General features: G+C 39.5%; 1 protein-coding gene across 1 annotated transcript in view; it reads left to right on the forward strand.

Annotated features, from left to right (window-relative positions):
• ttn.2 (titin, tandem duplicate 2) overlaps positions 1 to 15,492 on the forward strand; it is a 206,363-nt gene that overhangs the window by 99,338 nt on the left and 91,533 nt on the right. The window contains 15 exon segments of the mRNA XM_055148379.1: positions 69 to 335; positions 592 to 855; positions 1,461 to 1,600; positions 1,724 to 1,850; positions 2,025 to 2,291; positions 2,731 to 2,997; positions 3,899 to 4,165; positions 5,148 to 5,287; positions 5,476 to 5,602; positions 6,472 to 6,614; positions 9,630 to 9,753; positions 10,632 to 10,898; positions 13,141 to 13,238; positions 13,320 to 13,488; positions 15,046 to 15,315. Coding sequence (XP_055004354.1) covers positions 69 to 335; positions 592 to 855; positions 1,461 to 1,600; positions 1,724 to 1,850; positions 2,025 to 2,291; positions 2,731 to 2,997; positions 3,899 to 4,165; positions 5,148 to 5,287; positions 5,476 to 5,602; positions 6,472 to 6,614; positions 9,630 to 9,753; positions 10,632 to 10,898; positions 13,141 to 13,238; positions 13,320 to 13,488; positions 15,046 to 15,315 — 2,937 coding nt within the window.

Genomic DNA, 15,492 nt, shown 5'->3' on the forward strand with positions numbered 1-15,492 from the left:
ATCTCTGAGTTGGTTTCTATCATTTCTTAACTAACTCATATGAATATGCCCTACTAATACAACTATAGGTATCAGGCTCAAGTTTATCTCGCCCTTACAAGACCAAACTGTGAAAGAAGGCAACACAGCTCGCTTTGAGCTGGAGCTTTCTCATGAAAACATCCCAGTCACATGGTACAAGAACGACGTTAAAATCCACCCGAGCCGAGCTGTGGTCACACATGTCGACGGGAAAAGACATGTGCTTGAACTAAAGGACGTGACGCTCGATGATACTTGTCAAATTAAGGCTGAGGCCAAAGGAATTCCCTCCATGGCGAATTTGACGGTTATAGGTAAAAATTGAGTGTTCCATCATGCACCGTTTTTCCCCTCCTCTCGCACCGCTCATTTCACTTTCCCAACAGTGCGTTCCTTCACCAAACGATCTGTCTGTGTTCTTTATGTTTCATTGTGTGTTTCATTGTGTGTTTCATTGTGTGCACCATCGTGTGCACCATCGTCATTTCAAAAACGTCTGTCCTCTGTTTGTCACATCCCATCTAAATGTTTATGAAATTGTTTGTCAAACCGAACATTTCCCCGTTCCAGAGGGAGACCCGTACTTCACAGTCAAACTCCAGGACTATACCGCTGTAGAGAAAGACCAGGTGTCTCTCGAGTGTGAACTCAACAAAGACGTGGAGGTCATGTGGTACCACAATGAAACGGAAATCAAAGCCTCAAAATCGGTTCTGATTAAGGCTGAGGGCAAACGCCGAAGCCTTATCATCAAGAAAGTAGCCGACAAAGATAAAGGGCAGTATCTGTGCGACTGTGGAACAGACAAGACCACAGCTAAATTACATATTGAAGGTAAAAATGTCAATCGATACCATTTTTTCATTCCATCACAATTTTTTTGCTCACCCTTCACCAAGTTTTTTTTTTTTGGCCATTTTGTTCTACCATTCACTAAGCACAGTTTTTAGTTGTCACGATAACAGAAGCACATTGCAAGACTTAATCCTCACCTGGAAATGGATCATCTTGTAGTCTTCACTGTTTTGTCTCTGTCATGGTGTCACTAAAAAGCACCAGCGTGTTGTCTGTTCATGTTTATATTGCTGGGTTTCAGATGACATCACGACTTCCTATAGATCATTACTATTTAATACAGATAGATACAGCAGCTAAAATTTTGGTTAAAACCCAGATTTTTCATGTAATACAGTGAGTTCTTGGGTCTAGTCAGTAATCATGACCAGGTCCTACATTTGTGAATTTACCTTTTGGATATCTCATGGTAAAGTACAATGTAATCACTGGCTCTTGCCCCCATTCGAGAGTAGAACATCGTCACTCTAGAATCTGAAAACCAGCAATACCTGTCCATCGTCGTTTTATGTGTTGCGTTGTTTTGTCTCACCTACATGTTCTTGTCTTCAGTAAGAATGTTGTTCCTTCTTTTTAAACATCAGCCCGGCATATTAAAGTGGTTCGCCCACTGTATGGCGTTGAGGTGTTCAATGGAGAAACCGCTCGCTTTGAGGTCGAGCTCAGCGAAGACGATGTGCACGGCCAATGGAAACTGAACGGAGAAGTCCTCAGTCCATCTGCTGTATGTCTCAGTTCCCAACATTTCTTCGTTCATTTAAATTTTTGATATTAGAATGAATTAACCACATAGTTATTCATTTTGAGCACTATGAAATTTTTGTTTACATTTTTGGTCCAACTGCAGGACATTGAAATTGTGGAAGATGGCGCTAAACACACTTTGGTGTTGTACAACTGCAAAATCCCAATGACTGGCGAGATTTCATTTAGCGCTGCCAATGCAAAGTGCGCTGCTAATCTCAAAGTGAAGGGTGAGCTTTAACTTCAAACATTATCTAGCGGTCCTATTTTTTTACTCCAAAATCTGCATTATCTTTTGGTAATGTAACAGTTATTTACAAAAATGGAGTAAACGCTTTTACGCACTGATTTTCCCAAAGCTCGCTTCATGCTTTGGAATTAAAACGATTTGTCTGAACCAACAGAGGTCCCGGTCTCGTTCATTACACCGCTGACAGACGTGCATGTCTATGAAAAAGACGAGGCTAGATTTGAACTGGAAATTTCTCGAGAGCCCAAGAGCTTCCGTTGGCTCAAAGGAACTCAGGAGTTGTCTAGCGATGACAAATATGAAGTTGTAACAGAAGGGACAAGGCACACCCTGATCATAAAATCTGCCCGATATGAGGATGAGGCCAAGTACATGTTTGAGGCTGAAGATAAAAGGACATCTGCAAAACTATTCATTAAAGGTAAAAGGGATACGATTGTTTAGATCTGGTAAACAGGTTGTATTTCCTGTGCTATTTAAAGGTGCACTGTGTAACTTTTCTGGTGGAGGATTTGCCACCTGACATGTTAATGGTCAAATCTATGGAGAAGCAAGCCTGTACATGGTAACAGTTCATGTTTTTTAAGGTGTTTTTGAGCTATTAAAAAACTGTGATTGAACAAATGCTAGGGAGATTTGTTTAAGGACAACTATCGAACACTCACGGCAAAGAAGAACAGGCAAAGAAATAACATTTCCTTGGTGACAAGCAAATAGCGGACCCCACCTTAGAAGTTACATAGTGCACATTTAAGATAACATAAAGCAGCTCATTGTTGCGCCTCGTCTTTCCCAACCCATTCACATTTAAATTTTCTGCAGTTGTCTAAACCTATGTGTCTGAAACTTGTATTTATCAGGTATCCGCCTCGAATTTGTCAAACCGATCAAAGACGTCACGGTGAAGGAGCGCGAGACTGCGGAGTTCACTGTGGAACTGTCCCACGAGAACATCCCTGTGGTTTGGTACAAGAACGGAGTCCGCCTACACCCCAGCAAAGTGGTGCACATGTCCGAGCAGGGCAAAGTTCACACACTGTCCTTCAAAGAGGTCACCATGGACGACACCTCCCTCATCAAGGTGGAGGCCATGGGGAAGACGTGCGAGGCCATGCTCACTGTGCTTGGTGAGTTCATTGGAATTAAGATTTTTTTTTTTTTGAGGTGCAAAGTGAGTTAGCACAGTTTATAGTTTCTGTTTTAAAAAGATATGTAAAGGTCCTATATTACGCAAAATTGATTCTTGTGAGCTTTAAGCCATGTTAGAATGTTGTTACCTCATCACAAACACACCTGGAGTTGTGTTCAGATACGGTTTACCTTTTGTTTAGTAGAGATGGGAAATTTCAGGGCTGAAATTATCCAAATGCTTTTAGTGAAGTGCTATGTACTGTATTTTCTGGGCTATTAGGCGCTCTGGATTATAAAGGTGCACTGTCATTAAATGGTCTATTTTCAAACTTTTTTCACAAATAAATTGCACCGGACTTTAAACGAAACACAACAGTTGGATGGGTCAGTGGGACTTTGTTTGTGGTGTTCACGGTGACTCTAGGCTTTGTTCAGTTGTGGCGTGTAGGGAGGGTGCTGTCTGGGACCAACGGATTGTCGTTGTGTTCGCAGTGACTCAGTTGTTCAGTTGTGTCTAGAAGTGGCACATTTCACTCGCTTTTTCAGATCGTTCCTCCGTTCCGTTCCTCGTCGGCGTGGAGTGATGAGTGTAGCTGTGGGTGTTTTTCACTGCGTGGTCGCTGTCTGCTGCGTGCGTGTTTGCGTGTTCTGCGGGTGGTGCGGCTTTGTAGTTTACTGAAGTCGTGCTGGGACACCCGAGTGGATTCGTGTATAGGGCGCTCTGGACTGCAATCATTTTTTGAGGGGGTTGGAGGCTTAAGAGCACGTCTAATAGCTCAGAAAATACGGTATAAATGTATCTAGCTTTCATTGCTGGTTGATTTTGTTTGCATCACTGTTCACACATTTCAGTGCACATCTAACTTTTTTCCCCTCCTCTTTTTACCTTTTCATCAGAGGGTGACCTGTACTTCACGGCCAAGCTCCAGAACTACACCGCCGTGGAGAAAGAGGAGGTGATCCTGATGTGCGAACTGAGCAAGGCCAGCGGCGAAGTCAAATGGTACAAAGACGGTAACGAAATCTACCCCTCGAAGAACGTTTTCTTCCAATCCGACGGCAGGAAGCGCATGCTGGTGATCAAGAAGGCTCGCAAGGGAGACATGGCAACCTACACCTGCGACTGTGGCACCGACAAAACCACAGCCGACCTGAGCATCGAAGGTAATACCTGCGGTCACCTCGGCCCCCGCCCCCTCATCATCGCCACTGGACAGAGGAATCAGGCCCCGCCCACTGAGATCACCAAAAGGCTGGCCTCCCACTGGCAGCCTCCATCTCTCTTGTCTGTCGTGTCTATCTCCTGCTGACAATCCAACTTCATACATTGAGATTGAGTATTACACATGAACAGAAAATGCTTAACGACATTTTACGAGACATGTTTGTGATTTATGTGAATGTTTCTAAGATGTCTGTGAAGTATTTATGTACATGTGATAATACTTGTGTGTTGTTATCATTTCATATTCATCATGAAGTATCAGAATAAGACATTCTTAATTAATTCATAAATAATAATAGCGTGGACTTGTATTGCACTTAACAGAGATGACTAGTGCTATGGTAGGCCCATTCATTCCCTCTCCATACTCTTTGGTGGTGGTAAGATGCTTTTGTAGTCACGTTTGCTCTGAGGCTGACTGACAAAAGCGAGGTTGCTTATCTGTGCGTAAGACCTCTTCAACAACCACCAGTCACTCTTTCACACCCCCACACATTCCAGTTAAGTTAAACCAAGTTACAAGATCACAATACCACCTTTTACCCCAAATTCATTTCCAAATTAACTTGTGCATGTATGTAAAGCTAGATTCATGCAGCATGTATTTTGTAACATTTAAAAAACAGTGTGAGGATAGAAACAAACAGGATCAACTTCACTAAACATTGAGTAGGAACCATGTATGCAGTTGGATTTTCATCAGGAAATATGTTCTGCTCGTTTGCAAATTGTAAGTCGCTCTACCATAGAGTGGCGGCTACTGGCCAAATTGTCCCGTCTTGTCCTTGTCTTATATATGTCTTTATAATGTTATTGTTACAAACTGAAAACCGCTTTTGTCACTGTAATGTGTTTTGACCCGTGTAACTCCTGCCCCGTGGTGTTTGTGTGTGTAATTAACATGTGATCACACCTCTGCAGAGCGCGACATCAAGGTGTTGAAGCCTCTCTACAGCGTGGAGGTCACAGAGACAGAGTCTGCCAAGTTTGAGATCGAGATCTCCGCTGACGATCTGCACGCCACATGGAAACTGAAGGGCGAGACGCTCATGCCATCTGCTGTAAGACTAAACAAAGCTTTTTTTTTATCACTTTCAATAATTAGCTGAATTCACTGAGCATTTAATGTAATGTTATAACAGCTGTGCGAGGAATAATTTAAACTACAAATATAATCTTAAACTGGAGGAGTGGAGCTAAATGATGAAGTGTAGACTGTATGATGGAGTGTGTGTTTTTTGTTTCATAGGATGTTGAAATCAAAGAGGAGGGCGCTCACCACATTTTGATTCTCTACAACTGCCGCAAAGACATGGCCGGAAGTGTGGACTTCTCTGCAGGAAACGCTAAGTCTACAGCTCAGCTCAGGGTCAAAGGTGAAAGAAATTACTTGCTAATAATATTTTGCTACATATTTAACATAAGCAAAGAACCTAACCATGTTTAAAGTTTGACTTGTGTCATTAATGTAAAACAGTTTGGCCACAGTAGAAAATTGAGTATTTTTAGTCTGTATAAATATTCTAGGTTTATATACAGGCTTGATGCTTAGACGGAGATGAAATGAAATTATGTGGTGAGCAGATAATAACTGACAGCTCAGTGATTAAACAGACTCTCATCTCATGGTCCAGCTGTCAGCAGCCTGTCTTTAACTGCCTGTAAAGGGGCATTAATTCTGGCATGTGAAGCAGTCTGTTGTAAATACTTGATACCACTTGTTAATCCAGTGCGACACTAAACTACTACAACATGTCAGCGTTACAACACAGCCTCGTGCTGTGATGTCAGAAGTACTGTCTTACATTGGGTAACTTCACATTTTTCTATTCCAAGAGAATTGCAGGTCTTTGATTGACAGTAACAGACTGTTATAGCACTGATGGGTTTGGCTGTGGTGGGCTCCCAGCCAATCAGGCGACTCGGTTATTTTAGAAGGCGCATGCCTTTTCTAGAACAGGTTTCCAGTGATTGGCAATGGGGCAGGACGTGACCCCTGATTTTACTGGTTTGTACCGGCCCTATACATATTCCATCATTGAATATGCTAATGAGATAACCCCCCCAGGACCAAGTTTCACTGTGGCTGTCTTTAGTTGGCCTGAGGGCTTCAGCGGCCTGCCTTCAGCTCAACCGAACCATGCGGATTAACCATTAAGGATTAGCCGTTTCCCTGAGGAGCCTTTTGGGATTTACTGACTTGTTTTGGGTGAGGAGCTAAACATGTCTTCTCCCCAATCCAAAGCCCGGGTGATCGGCCTGAAGAGGCCTCTGAACGATGTGACCGTCATCGCCGGGGAGACCGCTACCTTTGAGTGTGAGCTGTCTTACGAAGGCATCGCTGTCGAGTGGTTCCTTGGGGGTACTAAGCTGGAACCAAGCGACAGAGTAAGTCCACGTCCATGCACTTCCACCATCACACATGACTTCACTTCCTGCACCCACCACTAGAGACACTATCCCTCATTGATGCATGCTGTGGTTGGTGTTAGGCCCTCTATTGTTTGTCCCATCACAACAGAACAACATGTACAGCAGTGTCTTCATATAAGGGCCTGCTGCGGGCCCAGATGCCAGCGGAGCATACGATCCTGGTTTTGAGATAACGCAGGAGGGAGACTTTTTGCCCTGCTAGCGTTTCTCCTGGGTTATTTTTAACAGGAGGTTGAAGCACTGGGCAGGTGGCAACAAGAGCAATTTGACAGCTTCACTTTTTAAATCACCTACCGTGCTGTAAATGTGATTTCCTTGTGGTACTGTAGTCAAATTAAGACATGAAAAGAGTCTGGCAATAAAATCTAAGTGTAAAGGAGGATTAGGTGATTATTAGCTGTAACCTGAGACCTTGTGATTTCTACTGTCATTTGATACGTGCCTTACTTTGTGTAAGTGCTACATTCAAAGGGCTGTTTTGTAAAAGCATAGCAAAAAAAATAGCAAATTGAAGCTATTAGGTAATCAGGTTAAAGTTAGGTTAAAGACCTTATAGCTAAAATGCTCAGCTAATTTACATGAACATATATTTTTATGGTGAAATACCAATTGAGAATGTCCAAAGAATTTATCGCTGCAGAGAAATATTGCAATAAATGATAATGCTGAATCTACTGACACTGACAGAAACTAGAATAATCCCAGTAAACACGTTTTTAAAAGACATGAGCTGTAACAAATAAATTGCAGAAATAACCAATAATTAGCCACAGAATTTAGTTTTTCAACCCTCTAATGCTCAAATCGTACAACAAAAATAACAAAAAAAAAGGAAAGAAAATTGATAAAAGTATAAAAATGAAAATTACTGAGCCCCAACTTTCATATATTGAACGATAAATCAATATCGTGTGTTATAATTATGGTGACAGACTTACAAAGAAGTGTTAAATGCAGATAAAAACAAACCGCAATTCTGGATAGTAGAAAATCTGAGCCAGTTAGTAGCCTTATAAAACTATTTGTTTGTGTGAGAGAGCAATAAAAGTTTTACAAGCTCGTCAAACAAGGACTATTAAAAACTTTCTAGGAATAAAATACAAAAACAATTGCTTTATATTTGTGTTAAATTTGGTTACAACACATATGCAGTTGAATATTTGAGGTTTAAAATCCAGTTGGAACTATTAAATCTTTTGCTTGTGTCATTGAATTGCACTAAACTGTTGTTTAAATATAACTATAAAGCTTACTGTCCACATTGTTTAGCTCTATTTAAGGGAATTATCTCGTTTTACATCGGATTCCCTTTGAGCGAGCCTCAGTGTTGTAAAATACAGTGAGTGGATATGTGTAAAAGCAGCGAGGTGTCAAGGGTCATGTGGTTTAAATCTGTTGAAGGAGAAAGCAGCTGCTAGAGTTCTTTTTAGCTGTCACGACTGGGCCTGCTCAACTTTTACACATGTAACTCTAATTGATTTCAGTTGTAGCAGGTTTTTAGAGTGTCGGGAAAATCGGAAAGTTTGAAATATTTGTAGAGCTGCAGAAAAAAACGGAAAGCTGATTTTTGTGGGTATCTTTCTAATCTTGACTTGTGCAGAGTGAAGGTTTATTCTAGTTCAAAAATGCCTCTCAAAAAACTTTAAAATATGTGTATTATTTAGCTTGAATTGAGATTTTATACTCTGCTAGTGTTGATTTGACTTGGCTGCAAACAGGTGGCATTCAGCTGAACCTGCAGGCAATTTTATGAGGTCCATAAAAGTTCCTAAAATGAAAGTTATTAAAATAAAAATGAAAAAGGTTATTCTTATGACGATCATATTATTATAATCGTGTAGAGCATTGTTTCCCAAAGACTGAGTCACGATCCTCAGAGATTTTTTTTTTTTTTTGGGGTCACTTTGTCACGATCTGCTTGTAGTTCTGACACTGATATGCGTGTTGCGCTCTCCTCCTGCCCCCCAGACTGGAACACGCTACAAAAAAAAAAGCAGACAGGTCCACCTATCGCATTAGAAACGTTGAAATGTTAACACGTTTTGTATCATTTCTAATCCTTTTGTAATTATTTTATTGACTGTTTTGTTCCGATATTGCTGGTTCAACTGAATGTTAAAAAGAAAAAGAAATTAATGTCCAAATAGGCGACTTATGGATCCTTTTATTGCTGTTTTTCGGGTAATATTTGAGTAATACTAATTGTTCAGAGAGACACAATCACTCAGTCAACAATAAAATATCCTCATTAATGTTCAATAATGCTCAAATCCACCTTTATTATGTGATTTATGAATAATGTCTTTTGACTTGGATCGTGAAGATTTCTGACTTTTAAAATATGAGTCCCCAGAAAAAAAGTTTGGGAAACACTGGTGTAGAGTAAAGCTTAAAAAATACTGAAATATGTGTATTATTTAGCTTTGAAATTTGCTTATGATTGGTCTGAGCATAGATTTTTTTCAAATAAACATGAAAAAGCTTTTTGTAGTAACTATCACAGCAGTTTAACACGGTAAAGTTTTATTCTAGTCCAAAAAAGTCCTCCTAAAAAAACTGAAAAATTTGTTTTATTTTGCTCTAAAAATGTACTTATAATTAGCCAGAACAGACTTCCTAAAATGAAAATGAAAAAGCTTATTCTTTTAACTATCATATCATTATAATTGTGAGGAGTATAGTTTTATTCTAGTCTAAAAATTTCCCTCCAAAAAACATTGAAATATGTATTAATTTGAGATTTTTTATTCTGTTGAACCTGCTACTGTTGATTTGTCTTGGCTGCAAACCGGTGGTATTCAGTTGAACCTGCAGGGAAATTTACAAGGTCCATACAAGTTACTAAAGGCGACAAAGAGTCACATAACAATTTCATTCTCAAAAACAACAGGTTTGGTGTGAGAGCTTAAATTTTATGTTCTGTTTGATTGTAAAAGAACCCGTCTAAACTACCTTGATTTTGCCTGACAGGTGGTGCTGAAGGCGGACGGTAATGTCCACAGCTTGACTCTCCGTAACGTTCAGCTGCACGAGGCTGGGCTGGTTAAACTCGTCGCTAAAGATTTCACAACAGAGGCCACTCTCACTGTCAAAGGTAAGAGTCAATACAAAAAAAAATGTACCACAGCATGACTCTATCTTACATTTATACAATTATAGGTGGTTTTATAGCTCAAAATCTTAGAAAAACAGGCATTCTGACTGTGAGCTGGGTTGCCTCTACATCTGATTGAAAGGTTTAATATCATACACTGAAACATTCTAGACCAGGGGTGTCAAACTCAAATTCACAAAGGGCCAAAATCAAAAACTGGGACTAAGTCGTGGGCTAAACTAAATATTTATTGCAAAATTTCTGCATGTTTTCTCTTTTTTTGAGGTATGTAATGTTAAACCTTTTCTTAAATTAAATGTTTAATAATAGTTTTGCTTAAACATTGAATCCAGAACAAGCAGAATATAAAATAATAGCCAAATTTGATCTGTAGTTTGACATGTCTGTTCTAGACAAAGCAATAACCTCTCCATGGAGACAAAATCAGGTGGCTGATTCACCAGAAAAGCTACACAATGCACTAGGAATGTTTCACAGTATGGCATTCAACTTTTCTATCTTCATGGAGACCAAACCAGACCAAATTACAGGTCAGATTTGTGGAGCGGCGACCCTGTTCACAGTCAGAATGCCTGTTTTTCAAGGTATTTTTGAGCTATAATTGAGTAAATGTAAGGTAAATGTAAGGCTCTTGGTCTGAATGAAGAACCTAATAACATAAACTTAAGGTAAAGCTGTTTAATGTCATACTGTGGAACATTCCAGGCAGAGAAATTACATATCCATAGAAACAGGTGATGGACGTTCCTCCAGCCCTGTTGTCCATCACAACATTTTCATAATTAACTGTACCAAAAACTGTGATTGCAGATAAATGTACTATAATTGCACTAACACTATGAATTATTTGTCTCCAGAGCCACCAGTAGAGTTCACAAAACCACTGGAGGACCAAACAGTAGAAGAGGAAGCCACCGCGACACTCGAATGCGAAGTGTCCCGAGAAAACGCAGAGGTCACGTGGTTCAGAGACTCACAGGAAATCAGGAAGACCAAAAAATATGAGATCTTAGTGGACGGCCGCAAACGCACACTGCTCATTCACGACTGCACTCTGGACGACTCCAGGACCTACACCTGCGACGCCAAAGATTTCAAAACCTCCTGCTTCCTCAATGTTGAGCGTGAGTGCCTCCGGAAGTTAAAGAGATTTCGTGTTACATTGTTTGATTAATTTTATTTTGAGCTTACACATACAACACATATTTGCACACATATAACTAAGACTAGGCTCGGTTAGTACCCGAATGTGAGGCCGCCGGGAATTGCTGGAATAAAAAAATCAAACTGTTGTTGCGTCCCAAGAAGTAGGCCTGTCACCCTAACACAATATATCACTGCAGAGAAATATATAATAATAAAATGATAATGCTGAATCTACTGACGCCGACTGACAAGTAGGATAATCATTAATCATTAGAATAACCAGTTTTTAAATAGACAGTATCATTAAAATATGAGCTGTAACAAATAAATTGCAGAATGAACCAATAATTAGCCACAGAAATTTGTTATTCAACCCTCTACAGCTCAAATCCGACAACAAAAATAACCAAAAAAAAAGGAAAGAAGCTGCAGAGAAAAATATAATAATAAAATGATAATGCTGAACCTGCTGCCACTGACACAAAGTTGGATAATCCCAGAAAAAACAGTTTTTAAATAGACATTATCATTAAAATATGAGCTGTAACAAATAAATTGCAGAATGAACCAATAATTAGCCACTGAAATTTGTTATTCAACCGTCTACAGCTCAAATCTGACAACAAAAAAACAAAAAAAAGGAAAGAAAATGACACATGATAGATACTGAGCCCCAACTTTCTAACTAAAACTGTTGATGTGTCCTTAGGCAAGACTCTTTACCTATATTGTCTTGTATGAAAGTGGTTTGTGTGTTGGTGGTGGCTGGACGGCCGCAGATTGGCAGCCTCGCTTCTGTTAGTCTGCCCTGGGCGGCAGCTGTGGCTACAGTAGTATCTTACCACCGGTGGGTATGGAGTGAATGAATAATGCACCAAAGTGTAACATACACACACACCTATGTTCATTCATAACTATACAAACTTTTGAAATGATTTACAAAGTCCATTATAGCTCGAAATGGAGGAGTAATAAGGACAAAAACATATAAACTCACAATTAAACCTGTCACGGTAATTACAAAATGGCTTTGCTGTTCAATATATGAAAGCTGGAACAATATATTTTGGGGCTCAGTATCTTGTTTGCTTGCCATTTTTAATTAATAACGTGAGATTTGATCGGCAGAAGGTAGAATAGATTAGCCAGGCTGGTGCCATCTAGTGCCTCCGTTCAATTTCATTTCTCGCCAGCGACTAGGTCAGGAATTAAAATACAATAGACGCTTCGCAAAAACCCCAGAAGTGCAAATTTGGGCACCAGCCAATCAGCGAAGAGCCATATATTCAGTGTTACCAATGATTTTCAAGATCGAGGATTTAAAGCCGGAATAAAGAGAATGTTTGGTGAATTTCATCAAGAGGAAAGACGTTATTGTCCTTCTTCCAACGGGATTTGGAAAAAGCTTAATTTACCAGTTAGATAAAAAAAGTTAAATAAAAAAAGTACCCGCCTACAGTCGAGCGAACGAATTCTAACACTGCGAGGTCAGATGGTTTCTACGAAGTAAAATCGGCTGACGAACCAAGCTAAGAATAAATAACTTCCAGGGCTAATTATTAGTTAATTCTGCTTTTATTTATCTTTATTTGTTGCAGCTTATGGCTTTTATTGTTGTAGTATATTTAAAAATATGTTCACTGGGATTATCCTGCTTTGTGTCAGTGGCATAAAGTAGATTCAGTATTATCGTTTATGGCAATATTTCCCAAAATTTCCCCAAAAATGTCAAAATTTGTTATTGTGACAGGCCTAATCCCATCCTAAATTACCTTGCATCATGTGCTTATAGTTATTTGGCTCATAACTTTTTGATTAACTATGATATTAATATGATATTTTACTCTTGACTGATAAACATGGACCTCAGTTTTTGCCAAATGCCAGTAGATTAATTTAACACATTCCCATAAAACATTAAGGCCAGTTAAATATTATGCATCGCCCCAAAACTATATTTTCTACTATAATATGAGGCATATTTTCTTTTATTTAGATTCGATCCTCATCCAGAGATATATTTATTTTATATTTTTGTTATTTTGTTCCACATTGTACAGCAAATAATTAGAAATAATGTTAAAACCCAGGGCTAGTAAGTTGTGAGGAAAGACTAGCCACAGAATAAAATAAATAAATATGTGCAGACCTCCTTTTGTAACTACCTGCGTTTTGTTTCAGTCATCATGTTCAATTTTACTTATTTTTTTCCCCTCCTAGCTCCACATGTTGAGTTCTCTAAGCCGCTCCATGACGTCGAGGTCAAAGAGAAGGAATCCGCCAGGTTTGAATGTGAAGTGTCCAGAGAAAATGTCAAAGTAAGTCTTCTGAAAAACGTCAATACCGAGCGACGAACTGTTCTGTTTTCTTGACGTAGCCGATCATTGTTTGTACTCTAGGTCCGCTGGTTCAAAGACGGAAGTGAAATCAGGAAGGGAAAGAAGTACGAGATTATTGCACAGGGTCGCCAACACATTCTCGTCATCCACAAGTCCGTGTTCGATGACGAGGCAGAATACGAATGTGACGCCAAGACCTCCAAGTCCTCCGGCATGCTCACTGTCGTTGGTAAGAATTTGAATTCAGTTTCAGTTCAGTTCATCTTTATTCTGGAGTCATGGTTGATTTTTAAAACCTTATTATTATTTTGTAAATGTATTTTAATATTTAACAAAAGCAAAACAAAAACAGACAAAAAAAAAAAAGACATAACTAGATAAAACTACGCACAACACTCCACAAACTCTGCACCAAAAACAGAAACTACCAGGCAATCAGACATCGAGAGCCGCTCAAATCCACTTCCGACAAAGCACCCAGAAAAGGTGTCTATGCCTGTTCAATAGGGATACAACGATATGGCTTTCCCACGATTCGATACGTATCTCGATATCAGTTCAATTTCCATATATTTTAAGATGCAAAAAAAAAAAAAATCTCATGTAACAATGCATACAATACATTACAGTACAACTATAGTTTATATGTGAAATGTTTTAGCTCATTTGGTTCAGTGATTTACAGCATTTTTATGGGGTGAAAATAAGAATAGTGCTTTCTCAGGCTATTTTATAATTCACTACACTGTTGCTTTTCCTCTTGAGTCTCACTGGGTGCTTCTTCCCGCAGCAACAGCAGCTCCTCCCACACTGCCCCCTACAGTCTGTGCTCTTAACAGACACACTGCACTCCCCCCTTTCTGAACACTGAAATACGTTAAATTACATAGAAATGTCTCAACGGACCGTTTTCTGAGTAAAGTTATGAGTTAGAGTTTGAGAAATAGATCATGTATATCTCCGGTGTGGATAGGAGCGCCTCTGATTGAAGTCGATGTGAAGCCAAAAGTGATTCTAAAGTATTTAAAAGTTAATATCTTTGTCATTCCTGGGTCTATCAACGTAAAATAAAAACAGACTGAAAGATAAAACCCACCTCTGTTAGATTATCTCAGCTCTAAGTCCCCTAAATCCCTATGGAGCTGTTTTCTGCTGCATCTGTGGAGGATGCTGCCGTAACCGTTTTCCTTTCGGACCAAAATAGCAGCACAGTATCGATCGAACATGTGTATCAAATCGTGAGACCAGTATCATACGATTCAACATTATATCAAATATCGTTGCATCCCTTTTGTTCAAAGTCAGGTTGTCTCCCCCTTGTGGAGTGCAGAATAACAAAGAATAACATTCATTAATCCAGCGCAGTTGTTCTTATGCGTCAAAAGAGGCTAAAATAAGATTTTTGTCGAGTTTTGAAAGTTTCTTTTTTCAGCCTAAGAAGGTTGTAACTGTTAATGGTGAAGATTATAAGAACAAGAAGTGTAACCGATAAAACTGATCAAATAAATTTAGTTTTACAGTAATATTTTAAGTACAAATTGAAAGTATGTTTAAAATTACGCTTAAAAGTACAACCACTCAAGTCAGTTGCTGTCTCTACAGATTAGGTGGTGAGATTTACAAAGAACCTCCAGACTAGACTAACTCATAGCAGGAGGTGTAATTGATAAAACTGATCAAATAAATGTAGTTGACAATAATATTCCAAGTACAAATTAAAAGTCATTTGGAGTATGTTTAATATGACACAAATTACAACCACTCAAGTTAATTTCTGTCTCTGCAGAGGAGGAGGCGAGATTTACAAAGAACCTGGCCAACGTGGAGGGCACAGAGACCGACAGCGTGAAGTTGATCTGTGAGGTGTCCAAACCCAGCGCCGACGTGACCTGGTACAAAGGAGACAAGGAGCTGCCCGAGGGCGGCCGCTACGAGCACATCGTGGACGGAAAGAGACGCATCCTGCTCATCCAGGACCTCAAACTGGACGACGCCGGGGAATATAACTGCAGACTCAGCCCCAGCATCAAAACCTCAGGGAACCTTAAGATTAACGGTATGTGTTTAAAGGCCCATTTTACTCTATTCTGTGATCTGTTATAATGTGGTTTCCTCATTACAAACAGACCTGGAGTTGTGTTTTGTTTCATTCACACATGTTTAACACACAAGCCCTGCGGATTTAGGCTTTACTTCTTCTCTCAAACAGAAAACAATCTGCTCCACTTTTGTC

This window comes from Boleophthalmus pectinirostris, unplaced genomic scaffold (assembly GCF_026225935.1).
Source record: "Boleophthalmus pectinirostris isolate CB_2022bp ecotype Guang Dong unplaced genomic scaffold, ASM2622593v1 HiC_scaffold_1, whole genome shotgun sequence".
Taxonomy (NCBI): Eukaryota; Metazoa; Chordata; class Actinopteri; order Gobiiformes; family Gobiidae; genus Boleophthalmus; species Boleophthalmus pectinirostris.